This window comes from Myotis brandtii, unplaced genomic scaffold (assembly GCF_000412655.1).
Source record: "Myotis brandtii unplaced genomic scaffold, ASM41265v1 scaffold314, whole genome shotgun sequence".
NCBI classification, from domain to species: Eukaryota; Metazoa; Chordata; class Mammalia; order Chiroptera; family Vespertilionidae; genus Myotis; species Myotis brandtii.
In genome coordinates this window covers 789,174-806,474 of record NW_005362033.1, presented here as the reverse complement: position 1 = coordinate 806,474, position 17,301 = coordinate 789,174, and the positions used below count along the sequence as shown (strand labels likewise).

The 17,301-nt window shown below is 44.6% G+C and overlaps 1 protein-coding gene across 8 annotated transcripts in view; it reads left to right on the top strand.

Annotated features, from left to right (window-relative positions):
• The window catches only part of COPS3 (COP9 signalosome subunit 3), a 29,215-nt gene extending 14,400 nt beyond the window's left edge, over positions 1-14,815 (top strand). For 7 of the 8 annotated variants that reach the window (XM_014542827.1, XM_014542828.1, XM_014542829.1 and 4 more), the window contains 5 exons: positions 1,447-1,620; positions 5,106-5,192; positions 13,037-13,150; positions 14,059-14,139; positions 14,493-14,815. In XM_014542827.1, coding sequence (XP_014398313.1) covers positions 1,447-1,620; positions 5,106-5,192; positions 13,037-13,150; positions 14,059-14,139; positions 14,493-14,546 — 510 coding nt within the window. In that variant the 3' untranslated portion in view covers positions 14,547-14,815. Of the gene's footprint in view, positions 1-1,446; positions 1,621-5,105; positions 5,193-6,028; positions 6,175-13,036; positions 13,151-14,058; positions 14,140-14,492 lie in introns of those variants that run through there. The other variant, XM_014542831.1, reaches the window with a different exon arrangement.
• Positions 14,816-17,301: the final 2,486 nt, after the last annotated feature.

The following is a 17,301-nucleotide window of genomic DNA, read 5'->3' as shown; positions in this document are numbered from 1 at the left end:
AAAGATTGTGAGGTGACAGTCTTTTTTTTAAAGACAATCCTCACCCAAGGATATTTTTTCCATTGATTTCTAGAAAGAGTGGAACAAAGGAAGGGGAGAGAGAGATGAATATTGATGTGTGAAAGACACATTGATTGATTGCCTCCCACACGCGCCTCTACTGGGGCTGGGGAACCTGCCACCAAAGTACATGCCCTTGACTGGGAATCGAACCCGAGACCCTGATCACTGAGCAAAACCGGCCAGGGCAGGTCACAGTCATTTTAGTAACAGTTTTACCCTGTTTGTCCCCGTACAAAAGGCAGATCAGGGTGTCAGTTTGAAAGTCTTCCTGGTGAGAAGATGCTTATGTGGTCTTGAAGAGAGCCCGTGCTCTCCACCTGAGGGCCTGTCGTGCTTCTCAGGCTCTCGGCTGCCTGGTCACAGGCTGGTGGGTAAGAGATCCCGTGGAAGAAGGAGGCAGGATAGGGTTAGGGTTGCCATTCGCAGATCATTTTGGAGAACTCCCGTGGTTCCTTTAGGTGGCCCTGTTTTAGAAGGAATGCTTTGATTTTTTAAATTTTATTTTAAATATGCTTTTATTGATTTTAGAGAGGAAGAGGGAGGGAGAAAGAGATAGAAACATCAGTGATGAGAGAGAATCATTGATAAGCTGCCTCCTGCACACCCCCTACTGGCATTTGAGCCCGCAACCCAGGCATCTGCCTGACCGGGAAGTGAACCATGACCTCCTGGTTCATGGGTTGACGCTCAACCACTGAGCCACACTAGCTAGGCAGGAATGTTTTTCTAAAGTGGCATAATTCCACACGCGTTAGTAGTTTATTTATGATGGTGTCATAACTGGTTGAAAAGACCACAAACTTCAAAAGTAGAAATATAGGTTTGAATCCAGTTTATGCCTGTGCTCATGACCACATTTTTTGGACCTCTGCCCAGTTCAAGGATAATGTGTGTGAGGTAACATACCTAAAGCAGCTCAGGCTCTCAGGTCCTCCGCCACCATCAGTCGTCTTGCCCCTGTCTTCCTTCTTAGCTAAAGTAGCCGATTGTCCCATGGCACCTGGGGAGGTGTATGTGGGTGAATGAGACGTGAGAGAGAGTTGAGAATAATGAAAATTCTACCTTCTTTCTTCCCAATAGAAAAAGGAGCCGCTGATAGGGGGGAAAAAGATGTGTTTGTCTTTACCAAATGCAGTGCGCTTTCGCCTGCTGTGCAGTTATTTGTTCTGTACCACAAAGGTTTTTTTTATAATAAATTACTCCATAGTGAAAATGTATCCTTGGTCTTCACTGAGCATTTGTTGGGCAGGTTATAATTTGTTAGGTAACAATAAAGGGTATTGGATGTACTTGCTCAAAATACAGTGCCATGTTTTGTTTTGCTTCCTGAATAAATTTTACTTCTCTAACATTTTCATCTATTTTCCCCCTTTAAACCTTTAGCCTCTTAGTAATGCATACCACGAGTTAGCACAAGTATATTCAACCAATAACCCCTCAGAACTCCGAAACCTGGTGAATAAGCACAGCGAAACGTTTACTCGTGACAACAACATGGGGCTGGTGAAGCAGTGCTTGTCCTCTCTCTATAAGAAGAACATTCAGAGGCTGACCAAGGTGAGGCACGTGGCCCTCAGGCCCTTCCCGTCTCCCGGGCCGCTGCCCCCTCCTCTTTCCCTTCTCGATGCTGAAGAAGCAGGTGCAGGGGCACAGGGTATTTGAGATGAGGAACCGGTGGAGAGGAAGACAGGTGGGCGCTACTACTGCTTTGGGAGGCAGAGGAAGCTAGCCTGAGGGGTAAACGTTCCGTGGGCAGCTGGGGGCTACACGTAACAACGCAGATGAAGTCCTCGCGAGCAGCCTGGGCCGCTCAGGCTGTGCTGATGTGTTTGGACAAACACTGTGACGGTAATGGCCATTCAGGCCAGAGGTGAAGAAGCTGGGTGGTTGAACTCTAGAAGATAAGTCAATTATATACTTTTGTTTTCAAAGTGATGGTTTTTGTATATAGAAAATTTTAAAAGAAAAATGAAATCCCATATGAGCTAGGAAGGCATAACTGCAAGGAATAGGACACTGACTAAGAGCAGCTTAAAAAATAGAGTATTGTTTTTTCCTTTTGAGTAGTCTGGTCAGGCTGGTTCAGAACTGGTGAGAAGGTGCAGCTGTCTGTGTGTGTGCCCTCTGCCTTATGTCAGCAGCGGGGTGATGGCGGAGAAGCAGAGGAACAGGAGAGAATAGGGTGTGTGTTGCTGGGAGGGCCAGGGCCCCAGGTGAAGGGGGGAGCGGAGGAGGATCTGACTGTGAGGGCCCAGAGGAGCTGGAGGGAAATGATGAGTTGGGCTGGTCGTGCATGGAAAAGAGGGAGGGAGGTGAGGAGTGGCCACCGGCCAAGGAAAGGAAGCGCCCAAATACCAGAGAGTAGCTAGCTAACAGGAGGTCAACAGAGAATTTGTAGAAAGCTAATTTGTAAGAGGAAATAAAGAATGTGAAAGCCACTAAAAAAAAAAAAGATAAAAAAACGAATATTAACTTGTCAGCCAGAGGAAAACCAACTTGACCCACAGACAAAAAAGACCGGGATCTAAGGGACTCAGAATAACAAGCAGCCTGGTTCTCCCCGCAACATTTCCTCTTTGGTCCAGGGGCCAACAGAACCACTCTAAGTAGATCCCTGTCTCACCAGCAGGAGGTAGAAGACCAGCACCCCATTTGTGACTAGTACTTGAGGTTTAAGTAAAAGAATCAGAATATTACCAAGGTTAAATGACAGTGTATTTTTAAAAAATTTAAGTGCAGAAAGTTAAATAACAGTTAAATGAGGAATTAGAACTTAATCAATCTAGGAAGTAGGTATCTCTGCAAAAACCATCAGTTAACGGTGTGAAGCAGTCAGCCCCAGTCCAGCCCTGGGAAGTAAGCTGGTAGTTTCTACTCTGGTTTGGATCAGATCAGTCCAGAACATGAGTTTGACCACATGAACAGGAAGAGCCTCAGGTGGTCAGCCAGGGCCGGGGCTGTGGCTCAGTCTTGTATGTGCTGACTCATGGCTGATTGGGGTCCGCTGGGCTGAAAAGCACTGCCCAGGGGACATAGAGGAGGGACATTGTCATTAAAGGATGTGTCTAGTCCAGCCGTGGGCAAACTACGGATCCTGCCCGTTTGAAATGAATAAAACTAAAAAAAAAAAAGACCGTACCCTTTTATGTAATGATGTTTACTTTGAATTTATATTAGTTCACACAAACACTCCATCCATGCTTTTGTTCCGGCCCTCCGGTCCAGTTTAAGAACCCATTGTGGCCCTCGAGTCAAAAAGTTTGCCCACCCCTGGGCTAGTCAGAAGGTTAAGTCTTTGATGGTGGCTGTTAAACGTTTTGGCATTCTGTCCTCATGCCAGAATAACAGAAGGGGGAAACATTTAAGGTTTTTCTACCCAGCACGTCTCTTTCCTTTCGAAAGTCAGAAAATAAAAGCTTTGTAAGAAGTCTCAACAGGTAGACTGTCAGTGACAGGAGCCATGTCCCATAGCTCCTAGCTCACATGGGATTTCATTGTTTCCCTTTCTAGAACGCGACTAGGGACAGATTATCACATGGAGGTTGAATCTACTCCATGTTAGCATTTTGGTGGAAGTTTTTCTAGACTCCTCTTCTCCATCTTCTGTCTATATGCCTATGTGGGAACTCCCAGTTAAGTGTGATTGGGATCATATTCTTCATGCTGTTTTCTACTCTGCTTTTTTGTTCAATATGTCTTAACCCTCTTTCTTCCCTGGCAACATAAGCCTCTATCACAGTACTGTGTCAGTAACAGTAGTCTATTGTACGGTGGATCGTAATTCATTCAATCAATCCTCGACTGATGGGCATTCCGGTGGCAGTTTCTAGTTACAAGAACATTGATAGTTCTATGTATTTAGAAATGTTCACTTTTGAATTTTCCTTCGTGTTAAGCTACTTATGTACTTAAAATTAACAATTTTATTTTCTTAGGTGCTATTCTCCAAACTAAAGTATATGTAGATTTTTTTGGTCAAGAATTTTTAAGATCAGAGTTTTAACATGCCCTGCTCTAAAAATGCCATTATTATAAATATTGCTGATTTTTCTTTAAGGGGAGGGCGGGGGCTCTTTTATTTATTTATTTATTTAATGTATTTTTATTGATTTCAGAGAGGAAGAGAAAGGGAGAGAGAGAGAGAAACATCAATGATGAGAGTCATTGATCAGCTGCCTCCTGCAGGCCACACACTGGGGATCCAGCCTGCAGCCTGGGCATGTGCCCTGACCGGGAATCGAGCTGTGACCTCCTGGTTCATAGGTCGATGCTCAACCACTGAGCCAGGCCGGCCGGGCAGGAGCTCTTCTAATTGGTTCTTGAAAGAGATAGTTTCATCATGTCCCAAGCAGAGCAGTGATAAACACTGGTTTTTGAAGGATTCATATTTACTTAGTCAGTAATAAGTTTACAATACAAAATTCAAAAGATAGAAAAATGCCCATCCAGTTCATATATTCCAGCCTCCCCTTTTTCTTCACCCAGAGGCCACCCAGTGTTAGCAGTTCCCGGGGTACCAGATTGTCTGTGCACGTACAAGAGTGCTCTCTCTCCCACTCGCTCTCACACACATTGTTTCCCTTTCTTTTACATACATGTTAGGGTGCACTGTTCTGCATCCTCTTTTATATTTAACAATGTACATATCTTGGATTCTTTTTTGATTCATAGAAAAGTCTCACTTCTTAGTTTTTGTTACAACTGCATTATAGTGCGTTTATATAACTGTGCTGTGCTGTGCTGTTCTCTGCTGATGGACCCAAAGGTGGTTCCAGCCTTTTGCTGTTGCAAACAGTGCTGCAGTGATAACCGTGCACGCATGTCATTTCAGACACAGAGGCTGCACTTCTAGGAGTCATTGCTCTGGAAAAGTGGTGGCTAAAACCACTGGGCTCATCTGTGTCAAGTCCTCTTCACAACAAAAAGTCATTTTGTGCAGTAATGGAAAGCACTTGTTCAGTGATTGAGTAGAACTCTATACACATTGAATAAAATTTATTTTCTCAGTAGTTTCTACCTGTGATTCTGCTTTTGAATTTCAGACCTTTTTAACACTATCATTACAAGATATGGCAAGTCGTGTGCAATTATCTGGACCACAGGAGGCAGAAAAATATGTCCTGCACATGGTAAGTGTGCTTTCATTGTTAAAACTTATTAGTGGATTTCTGTGTTTGTGGAAGTAACAGGTGTTCATTATGGAAAATGTGAAAAAGGAGAAGGGGGTTGGGGAACGTCCAAAGTCAACTTCTGTGGACATTTTGGTTTATTTCCTTAATGATCTATGTGTTTCTCTAATCATAGTAATTATAATGATTTATAGGGTGCATCCTGTTTGTGCTCATGTCAATTTTTGTAAACATTTAAAACACTCATGAAAAATTTTTTTTCTTTATTGATTGATTGATTTCAGAGAGGAAGGGAGAGGGAGAGAGAGCCAGAAACATCAATGATGAGAGAGAATCATTGATCGGCTGCTTCCTGCACGCCCCTACCAAGCCCGCAACCTGGGCATATGCCCTTGACCAGAATTGAACCTAGGACCCTTCAGTCCACAGGCCGATGCTCTATCCACTGAGCCAAACAGGCTAGAGCATCATGAAATATTTATGATATACAAAGAGGCATAAGGCAGTGTTACTCAACATACTGGTGCATGATAAGGTCATGAACTTGTGCCCATATGGAGGTCAGGGCATTGCTTCCATCACCGGCAGAGTCCTGCTCAGGGAGGCAGTGTGCTCAGAACACTTAGAATAGTGTTGCTATAAAGGGTGCTAGAACGGGCACTCCTATGCGCAGCACCCAGCTTCAGAAATCAGATACTACCAGTATAGCTGACACCCCTGTTTATCACTTCCAGTTGTATCGCCCCACTCCATATTTGGATAAGCATCATTTAGTTGACTACATGGTAACCCACTGAGTTGATATACTGTAATCTACCTACTGCTTAGTTATGTAGATACATGGCTCTACCAGAACAGACCTGTCCTGGCCCAAGACAGCCGGTCTGCAGGAAGCTAGCATCTGCATGTTCTGCTCTGACCTCCCCTGTGGCTCAGAAGCCTGCCACATCACGATGGGGAGGAATACAACTGTTTTCCATTGGATAGTGGAGTAGTTTATTCCCATAGTCCAATTTGCAAATGTTTTGAGATTTTTTTTCCCTTCAAAACACACATCCCAAACAAAACTTGTCTGACTTAACCAACCTGGGAGTGTCTGCTAAGGGCACCTTGCTAATCCTGTGGGAAGCCACAGAGCCTCCCAGGGGTAAGAAGAAACACATGGGTGGTGATGACCCAGCCAGGACATAGGCGTCAGCAAAATGCTTTGAGGGGTCAGAGAGGGGGACGGGTTTTGAACACTGCATAACCAACCCAGACACAGCCTGTCAGGCCTGGGTCCGCAGGGGGTGTTTTGTCTGCCAGTGGACATTTGGCAAGGCCTGAAGACATTTCTGGCTGCCCCCGCTAGGCTGTCCCTACTTGCGTCTAGTGAGTAGAGGCCAAGGATGCTCTTGAATGTCTTAAATGCATAGGAGAGCCACACAGCAAAGCATTTGCTGGCCCGAAGTGCCACTACTGCCGAGCTTGGAAAAGCCTGGCCTGGGTGTTAGTCCATGAGGGCGTGATTTTGTTTAGAGCAGTTTGAAATTCAAAACAAAATTGCGGGGAAGATACAGAGATTTCCCATTACCCCCTGTCCCCACACAAGCACAGCCTCCCCCATTGTCCTCATCCCTCACCAAAGTGGTGCATGTGTTACAGCAGAGGAGCCCACATGGACACACCATCGCCGCCCAGAGTCCAGGGTTTGCGTTGGGTTCACTCTTGTACATTCTGTGGGTTTGGACAGTGTGTAACTATACATACCCATCATTATGGTCTGACCCGGTAGTGTCCCGGCCCTACACGCCCTCTGCTCTGCCTGTGCATGTCCTCTCCTCCACCCCTGGCAGCCACTGACCTCACTCCCACAGCTTTGCCGTCTCCACAAGGGCCTCTGGTGGGACTCACAGGGGCAGCCTTCCACTGGCTGCTTCCCTCGGGGTCTGCATCGCAGGTCCCTCCTGCCTCTGCAGGGCTGACAGCTCATCTGTTTGTAGTGCTGAGCAACAGTCCATGGTCTGATATAGTCCAGTTTACTCATTCATCTTGGTTGCTCTCAAATATAAATAAAAGTGCTATAAACATCCTTGTACAGGTTTTTGTGTGGACATAAGCTTTTGACTCGCTTTAGTAAATACCAGAAAGTGTGATAGCTGGACCATATGGTAAGAGTGTCTAAATGCCATCGCCATACCCAGGGCATCTAGGATTTCTCCTGTGTTATCTTCCAGGAGTTACATAGTTTTGCATTGACCTTTAGGTCTGTGACCTGTAATTTCTGTGGAGGGTGTAGGTCTGTGTCTAGGTTCTTTCTCTGCATGTGGATGTGCAGTTGTTTTAGCTCCCTTTGTAGAAAAGGCTGACTTTGCTAACTACTTTGTTCTTTTCAAATCAGCACGGAGATAGGAATTTTGAGTTTCTTCTCTTTTTCTTTTTTCTGTAACTAGTATAGCAAGCACTGGTTTGTGTGTTTTGTTTTTTGTATAAAATAATAAAAACAAAAGATAGGCCACTGTGGTCTGCATGACATCAGTAAGCAAATGGTGATATCAGAGCAGTGTGTACCCCAGTGTGTGTTGCCATAATTTGCAATTCGGCTTAACAGTGCACCCAATCTGTATTTGCATTTTGATAGTATTTAAGCTCTCTGTACAATGTTTTGCATGTATTTATATGGTTCTTAGGGGGAAAAAAATGCTATAAACTGACAAGTCTGAAATTCAAATATGTTGTTCCACTGAGACAGGAAGAGTAGGAGTTTGAAAAGATGGAAAAAAGGGATAATTTTTTGGAACCAATAAAACTTGTTGCTGATGAGCAGAACTCAGTACTGCTGTGCACTGAGAATAAAGCCTGTACCCATTTGTGGAAAAACAAAAAGAAAAGGTTGACTTTGCTTGATGGTATTGCCTGTGCTCCTCTGTCAAAGATCCAGTGACTGTGTTTATGTGGATCTATTTCTAGGCTCTTGATTCTGTACCACTTATCTATTTGTCTTGATTACTGTAGCTTTATAATAAGTCTTAAAAGTCATGTAGTGTCTGCCTTCAGACTTCGTCCTCCTTTAATATTGTATGGCTTTTCTGTGTCCTTTTATCTCTTCACATAAACTATCTCTCCACATGGTCAGTTTGTCCATATCTGTAAAATAACTGGCGGTGATTTTGATGGAGATTGCATTGAATCTACAGATCAGGTTGGGAAGAACTGACATCTTGATAATATCAAGTCTTTGTAGCCATGAACATGAAGTAGTTCTCAATTTATTTAGTTCTTTGATTTCCTTCATCAGATTTTTGTAGTTTTCCTCAAATAGATCTTACAGATTTTTTGTTGGATTTATTCCTAAGTATTTCATTTTGGGGGATAGGGACGCACATGTAAATGGTATTGCTTTAAATTTCAGGTTACACTCGTTCATTGCTGCTTTATACAAAAGCAGCTGCCTTCTGTGTTTTACCCTTGAATCCTGCAGCCTTGCTATACTAGTAATTGCTGGAGTTTTGGTTGGTGGGGGTGATACTTGCAGATTTTCTGCATAGATGATCATGTCATCTATGACCAAAGATAGTTCTCTTTCTTTTTCACAATCTATATATACCCCCCCCCCTTTTTTTTTATCTCACTGTGTTAGCGAGAACCTCCAGTGCGGTGCTACAGTGTGTGATGCCTCGCTGCTCACCTTGTGGGAATCTTCAAGTCTCTCACCAGGCGATACTCGCTCTAGGTTTTTTGTGGATATTTTTCATCAGGTGGAGGGAAATTCTCTCTCCCTAGTTTACTGAGCGTTTTTATCATGAGTGGGTATTGGATTTTATGAAATGCTTTTTCTGCATATGTTGATTTGACCATGATCTTTTTTTAGCCTGCTGACATGCTGCGTTAACATCAATGTTGTACCAGCCTTGCACACCTGGAATAAATCCCACTTGGTTTTGGTGTATAATTCTTTTTACATATTGTTGGGTTGGCTTATATGTTGAGTATTTTTGTATCTATGTTCATGAGAGAGAGTGAACATTGTAATACTTCTCTTGTAATATTTTTGTCTGACTTTGGTATTAGGGTAATGCTGGCTTCATAGAATGGCGTGGGAAGTGTTCCCTCTGCCCTGTCCTCTGAGAGAGATGGTAGACATTGGCCTGACTTCTCCCTTCCTCGTCTGGCGGCCTCACCAGGGAGCCTTTCTGGGACTGGTGCTGTAACGTAACCCTTTTATTGACGTGTAGCCCACGTAGGGAAGAGTGCGACCAGCACCCAGGCCCTGAGCCAGAACGCCGCCAGAACCCAGGAACCGCGCTCACGCTTCCAGTCCTGCTCTGGCCAGAAAGGTTATTATTATCCTGACTTCTCACAGCCTTTCCTAGTTGTGTTTGTTTTGAGCTTTGGCTATAATAATAAAAGCGTAATATGTAAATAAGACCGGACGACCTTCCAGACGCAGCTGGGGCTGCGAGGGAAGCCGGTGCCGGCAGCCGGGGGAAGGGAGGCCTATTCTTGCAGGAATTTCATGCATCGGGCCTCTAGTATAAAATATAAAATGAAACATACAGTATATACTTTTTGGGATCTGGCTTTTGTGCTTAACCTGAGATTCATACATGGTGTTATATGTAGTTTTACTAGTAGTTCATCCATTTTCAGGGATCCACAGTATGAGTATACCCTTCCATTCTAATTAGATGAACATGGTTATTACAGAAAGTGCTGCTCAATCCTGAGAAAGAACAAAGTAGGTGGGATCTCAATACCAGATATCAAGCTGTATTACAAAGCCACTGTTCTCAAAACTGCCTGGTACTGGTACAAGAACAGGCATATAGATCAATGGAATAGAATAGAGAGCCCAGAAATCAGCCCCAACCAATACGCTCAATTAATATTTGACAAAGGAGGCAAGAACATACAATGGAGTCAAGACAGTCTCTTCAATAAATGGTGCTGGGAAAATTGGACAGATACATGCAAGAAAATGAAACTAGACCACCAACTTACACCATACACAAAAATAAACTCAAAATGGATAAAGGACTTAAATATACGACAGGAAACCATAAAAATACTAGAAGAATCCAAAGGCAACAAAATCTCAGACATATGCCGAAGCAATTTCTTCACCGATACAGATCCTAGGGCATTGGAAACTAAAGAGAAAATAAACAAATGGGACTACATCAAAATAAAAAGTTTCTGCACAGCAAAAGAAACCATCAACAAAACAACAAGAAAGCCCACTACATGGGAGAACATATTTGCCAACATTATATCTGATAAGGGCCTAATCTCCAACATTTATAGGGAACTCATACAACTTAACAAAAGGAAGATAAACAATCCAATCAAAAAATGGGCAAAGGACCTAAATAGACACCTTTCAAAAGAGGACATTCAGAAAGCCAAGAGACATATGAAAACATGCTCAAAGTCGCTAATCATCCGAGAGATGCAAATCAAAACAACAATGAGGTACCATCTCACACCTGTCAGAATGGCTATCATCAACAAATCAACAAACGACAAGTGCTGGAGAGGATGTGGAGAAAAAGGAACACTTGTGCACTGCTGGTGGGAATGCAGACTGGTGCAGCCACTATGGAAGACAGTATGGAGTTTCCTCAAAAAACTGGAAATGGAACTCCCATTTGACCCTGTGATCCCACTTCTAGGAATATATCCCAAGAACAATCAGAAAGGATCTATGCACCCCTATGTTCATAGCAGCACAATTCACCATAGCTAAGATTTGGAAACAGCCTAAGTGCCCATCAGTAGATGAATGGATTAGAAAACTGTGGTACATCTACACGATGGAATACTATGCTGCTGTAAAAAAGAAGGAACTCTTACCATTTGCAATGGCATGGATGGAACTGGAGAGCATTATGCTAAGTGAAATAAGCCAGTCAATGAAGGAAAAATACCACATGATCTCACACATTCATGGATAATAGAGACCATTATAAACTTTTGAACAATAATAGATACAGAGGCAGAGCTGCCTCAAACAGATTGTCAAACTGCAGCGGGAAGGCCGGGGAGGGTTGGGGGGCAGGAGGGAAGGGGGTAAGAGATCAACCGAAGGACTTGTATGCATGCATATAAGCATAACCAATGGACATAAGACACGGGGGGGTAGGGGAGGCCAGGGGATTGTCAAGGGCGGGGGAAAAAAGGACACATATGTAATACCCTTTGTAATACTTTAAGCCACAAAAAAATTAAAAAAAAAAATGCTTAAGAAGGAAAAAAAAAAAAGAAAGTGCTGCTGTGGTGGACCTAGGTCTGCATTTCAAATATTTGGATATATTCCTTCCACTTTTTAAAGAGGCAGCTCTCTGTGGTCACTTGGAGAATTAGGCAGTCTTTTTCGTGTGTATTGGGCTGGTTGCTGTATCACTAAACAGGACTTGTCCTTCCCGAGGCTAGAAAGGAGCAGGCCGGTGTAGGGAGCTCAGTGACAGATGGCTCATTGTCGCCACCCTGTGGAGGAGCACTTTTGTTAGGAATAACAGTACCTGTTTGGGACTTCTATTGGCTTCTTGCTTTTTAACTTCATGGACGGATTTGGCTGTGAGGATCAATCAAATAAATACCCAGTCATTGGTGCAACTAAAGAACATAGACCTTGAAGCCACCTTGGAATCAGCATTGGCAGAAACGTTTTCTTGAAGGACCAGAAAATAATTTCTACTGTGGTGAAGCAAAAATGTGTTAGCATTTCAGTTTTAAAACGCAAGGGCAATGTCAATGATATACAATGAAGCTAATGTTTAAAGATGCCAGGGCAGCCTCGGCCAGTGTGCTAATGGTTTGAGTGTCCACCCAGACACTGATGGGTCCCGGGTTCAATTCCTAGTCAAGGGCACATACCTGGGATGCAGTTTCCATCCCCAGCTCGGGCATGTGTGGGAGGCAACCAGTCGCTCTCTCTCTCACATCAATGTTTCTCTCTCTCTCTCTCTCTCTCTCTCTCTCTCTCTCTTTCTTCCCCTTCCCCTCCCTCCCTCCCTTCCATTCTCTCTAAAAATCAATGGCATGTCACAGCTGGTTTGGCTTAGTGGGTAGAGCGTCAGCCTGCAAACTGAATGGTCCCAGGTTCGATTCCAGCCAAGGGCACATGCCCAGGTTGTGGCTCGATCCCCAGTAGGGGGCGTGCAGGAGGCAGCCGATCAATGATTCTCTCTCATCATTGATGTTTGTATCTCTCTCTCCCGCTCCCTTCCTCTCTGAAATCAATGAAAATATATTAAAAAAATAAAAATCAGTGGCAAAAATATCCTTGGGTGAAGATTAGCAAAAATAAATAAAGATGCGAGGGCAGTTTGAAAGCGTTATGCTAGGGGAAACAAGACACAAAAGACACATATTGTCTGATTCCATTTATAGAAAGGTCTAGAACAGGCAATTCCATAGCGCAGAAAGCAGGTTAGGGGCTGAGAGGATGGGAGAGCAGGGAGTAACTGCTCAGTAGGTGTGGGTTTCCTTTTGGGGGATGAAAATGTTTTGGAATTAGATAGAGGTGGTAGTTTGCACAACACTGTGCATGTACTAAATACCACTAAATTATACACTTTAAAATGGTTAATGACTTTTACCTCACATGTAAAATAAAATACAAATAAAACAATGTAAGGGCATGGATTTTTATGAGTGTATTAGTTTTACACCCCCTAGCATCTATAATGGTGCCTAGAACATCCTCAGAATTCAGTAAATACTTGTTGAAAAAACAGTTGTGCTTAAAATACACATATAAATTTATGTATTTATTGCTTTCTGTGCTTTGCCCTGGTTATATTGAATCACTATAAATTCCCATAGTGTTCAGGTCTAAACTTCTTCCCTGATTTTTTTTATAGATAGAAGATGGTGAAATTTTTGCAAGTATTAATCAGAAGGATGGTATGGTCAGTTTCCATGATAACCCTGAGAAATATAACAACCCGGCCATGCTTCATAACATCGATCAGGAGGTAAGCATGAGCGTCTGGTTTGGATTTTGGATTGGTGTTGAGATGCTGTGTTTGAAACACTGTCCCTGTGCTCCAGGATAATTTTAGTATAAATGCAGGTAGTTCCCAACAAGCTTCTAGGAGCACTTTAGTTCCTCGAAAGGTAATTACAAAATGGGCTGCTTCGCCTCTTCAGGATCATTGGTTATAAGTGAATGCTGGGGTAGAGTGCCCATGTCGCTCACAAAGCCTGCTCTGCCTCCTCAGTCATCTGAAGGGTCTTACAATCAGTGTGATTTTATCCACACTCAGCTGGCACCTATGAGGTAGAGTCTCGTTGCCGTGGACAAATGGATCCAGAGTTCCAGGTCGGGTCGGAGACCATCTGTGAGGAGTGGGTGGAGGGAGGAAGGCCGCCCCCACGCGCTGCTCTGAGTGCCGCTGGTCCTGCAGACGAGTTGGGGTTGTGTGGGTGGTCTGTGCGTCTCACCTCAGGTTAAGGCAATGAATTGAACAAAGCCTTACATCTCAAAAGCGTAAAAAGCAGACTTCGAGTTTTCAGGGTTTTCCCAACTTTGAATTGGAGATAAGGAACTGGGGAAGGACACTGTGCATTGCTTGTTTTTTTTGGTAATTCATTTGGATGGCAAATGTCACCTGACATGATTTATATTTACTTATCCTACTTAGTGTGCATGTTTTTAGGTTTTACTGCAAATGACAGTGTGTTTGATTAGGGGGTGCTTCCCTAGGTCCTACTCCTAGGACTGTATTAACTTTCTGAATTCAACAATTCTGACTCCAAAGCCTGTCTAGCTCCAGTGGTTTCAGGTCAAGGGATTGTGAACCTGTAGCACCCACGTTAGCAGTCTAGGTTCCCATTGACCTACACCTGCATACTAACCGCCTGTACCATGTCCATCCCACAGATGCTGAAGTGCATAGAGCTGGACGAGCGGCTGAAGGCGATGGACCAGGAGATCACAGTGAACCCCCAGTTCGTGCAGAAGGTATTTGATGAGGGTTCCCCTCATGAACTAGAAGTGGGCTGGATGGAGAAGGAGGGTTGTTCCCACATGAGGACTGTGAACTCAGTTTCAGGCTAAAGGTTTAGCTGCCGGGAGTTCTTGAAAACCTTCCTTAAAGTTCACAGAGACACTGTTGAGAGCATTTTCACACTACAGACTGCTTAGGGGATGCAGAGGGCGGTCCCTGGACGGGATTCCTCTCCATGCTCACGAGGGTCATGCTGTGCACAAAGAAACGGGGGGCCTGTCCTCAGGGAGGCCCACAGGTGCTTGTTGGGGCCGGTGGGAAACTTGACAAGGGCCAGCGTAAATGCACTGCCTCCCTCTCCTTACAGAGCATGGGGTCACAAGAAGATGATTCTGGAAACAAGCCATCCAGTTATTCTTGAAACAAATGGCCATCCTGATTTAAACAAGAGGAACTATCACCATGGCCAGTAGCAACTATTAGAAGGGCAGCAGGGAGGACTACGCCTGTTTCACCTGGACATTAAGAAATTACATTTTGTTTTGACTTCTTCAGCCCTATGTGCTTTCAGAAAACCATTCTCTCTGCAAAGGGGAAAAAACAAACTTTAAAGTCTGTTGTGGATTTATTTATCCTCAGATTAATGTTGTCATTGCATTAAATCTACCCTTTTGTTTTAAATTACGTAAACATTGATGTGTCTTTTGTATCACTTTTTTTCCATCTGAAAAGTTTTTGAAAACATTCATTTTGAACAGAAATTGATTTTAGAAACTTTTGGAAGATTTTGATCTAAAGTTGATATGAGAGGCCATAAGACAGAGTATTTTATAATTAAAATGAACATGCATTTCAGTAACTTTGCAGGCCAGAAGTATGGATTGTGGATGAGAGGTGCTGTGGCAGTGCTTCTAACCTCGGGTGTGTGCTGCACACGCTCTGAGAGTGGCGTTTCCTGCGGCAGGGGCCAGGCTGGCCCTCTTCCTCGGAGCGTTTCCAGCCACACTGGCAGCTGCTTCCTCCTGGTTCAGGCCGCTCCTCCGCAGAGCTCGAGGCCTCTAACGGTTCACGGATCTAGCAGGGAATGGGGGGAGCCTTTGAAAAGGGGATCAAATTAAACTAGAATTTGATCCATAAAAAAAGTTTCTCACTAGCAACATCCACTTTTTTAAATGTGTTAACTTGTGTAGTCAGCCACTTCTCGTTGTTTACAAAAGGAAACTCTGGAACCTCATGAGTCACGTAAAAAGTGCCCCTAATAGAGAGGCTGAGGGGGTCCTGTGGTCTTAGGATAGCCATTCTGCTTTGCTGCCGAAAGCAGCCTCCGCGTCCATGCATCAGTGAGCCAGCGCCCTGTGTTCCGGAGGCTGGGCTTGACCCTGACTAAACTTGCGTCCTCCAGCTCACATGAGTCCTCCTGTCCCTTACATCGCAGTGACTTCACACCTGGCAGACTGCACATCTTCATCCTTCCCCTTTTCACCATCCCATCTGGCAGCCAGCAGAATGCTCTCTGTATCTATGACTGTTTCTGTGTTGTTTGTTTGTATTGGGGTTACAGTGGTTAATAAAATTATATAGGTTTCAGGCGTACAACTTTATGTACATCCGCAATTCCAGTTGGGTCCTGGGAGGAGGTGAGTGTAGCTCCTACCTCCTCCGCACCATCCTGGATTCTCTGACTACTTCACTAGTGAATGCCCTCCAGGACCCTCCATGTTGCAGGCAAGGTGTTTCTTTATGGCTGAGTAATAAGTATTCCATTTATTCATTCACCTATCAATCGACACTTAGGTTGCTGCCGTATCTTGGCTATTTTAAATAATACTTCAGTAGACATGGGATGCAAATGTCTCTCCAAATTAGTGTTTCAGGTTTCTTTAGAGAAATACTCAAAAGTGGAACTGCTGGGTCCTTCTTTACCTCTTGTTACAGCTTTTGTCTTAAAGTCTGTTTTGTCTGATACAGTGTTGCTAAGCCAGCTTTTTTGTTTGTTTTCATTTGCATGAAATATCTTTTTCCATCTCTTTACTTTTAGTCTTTTGATCTGAAGTGGAGTGGGTCTCCTGTAAGCTGAATATGTATGGATCTTGTTTCCTTATCCATTCAGCCACCCTGCAACTTTGATTGAGGCATTTAAGCCATTTACATTAAAGTAATTGGTAATAGTATGTACTTACTGTCATTTTATTATGTACTAGAGGCCCAATGCACAAAATTCGTGCGGAGGGGGGTGGGGGTCCCCTCAGCCCGGCCTGCACCCTCTTGCAATCTGGGACCACTCGGGATGTCTGACTGCCAGTTTAGAGGTTAGAAGAAAACCTTGTGAGAGAGAAAAAAAACAAAAAACCGAGGCCACTCCAGCGAGGGTGGGTTCTGAGGAGCTAGGGTTAACTTTCTGTGTGAAGATTCGCCAGGCCAGGGAAGAGGGGAGGAAGGAGTGAGTGTGTGTGTGTGTGTGTGTGTGTGTCTGTGTGTGTGTGTGAGAGAGAGACACCCCCAAAGACTCCAGACTCTCTTGTTCTAAAGCACAAAACTGCTTTCCCCACATTTATCGCATATCTAAACACAAACCATCATGTACTTCAAGCAACATGTGTTAGGGAAGGAGAATACAGCCTTAAAGCAACGGGTGGGGATGTCAGAAGTGAGTAACTCCTCTCGCCCCCCCAGCTGAAGCTCCTCGGGGGCCTGCCTCTTTGCGAATCCACTCTCCTCCCAGCCCCTCACCCCCCCCCCCCCCCGGGGGGGGGGGGGGGTCACTGGGACTGCACCCGTGGTACTCACCCCAAGTTTCATTTCCTCACCCTCACGGGTCACTTCACCCCACACTGATCCAGTTAATGGGGTCAGAGGTCTGCAGCTGGATGCCTCCAGGTGGAGAGCATGCTGGGGGCCGGGTGGTCCAGCTCTGAGGCCCCTGCATCCATGCCCCATCCCCATCAGCTTCCCACCTGTGGGCAGCAGCTCGGGGTGTTCCACCCTGCTGCACGCCAGACTCAATCTGACTGGGTGCAGGGAGAGATCGGGTGGCTCTGCGGCAGGCGGCTCTGCGGCTAGCACCTTTGAATTGTGCGCCACTGGGGAGAAAAGAAAAGCCTCCCCAGAAAGAGGTTTTTCAAAAGCCTTCAGGGACCGGGAGGTTGGCTGGCCAGGGCCTTCCTCCCCCCGGCTGC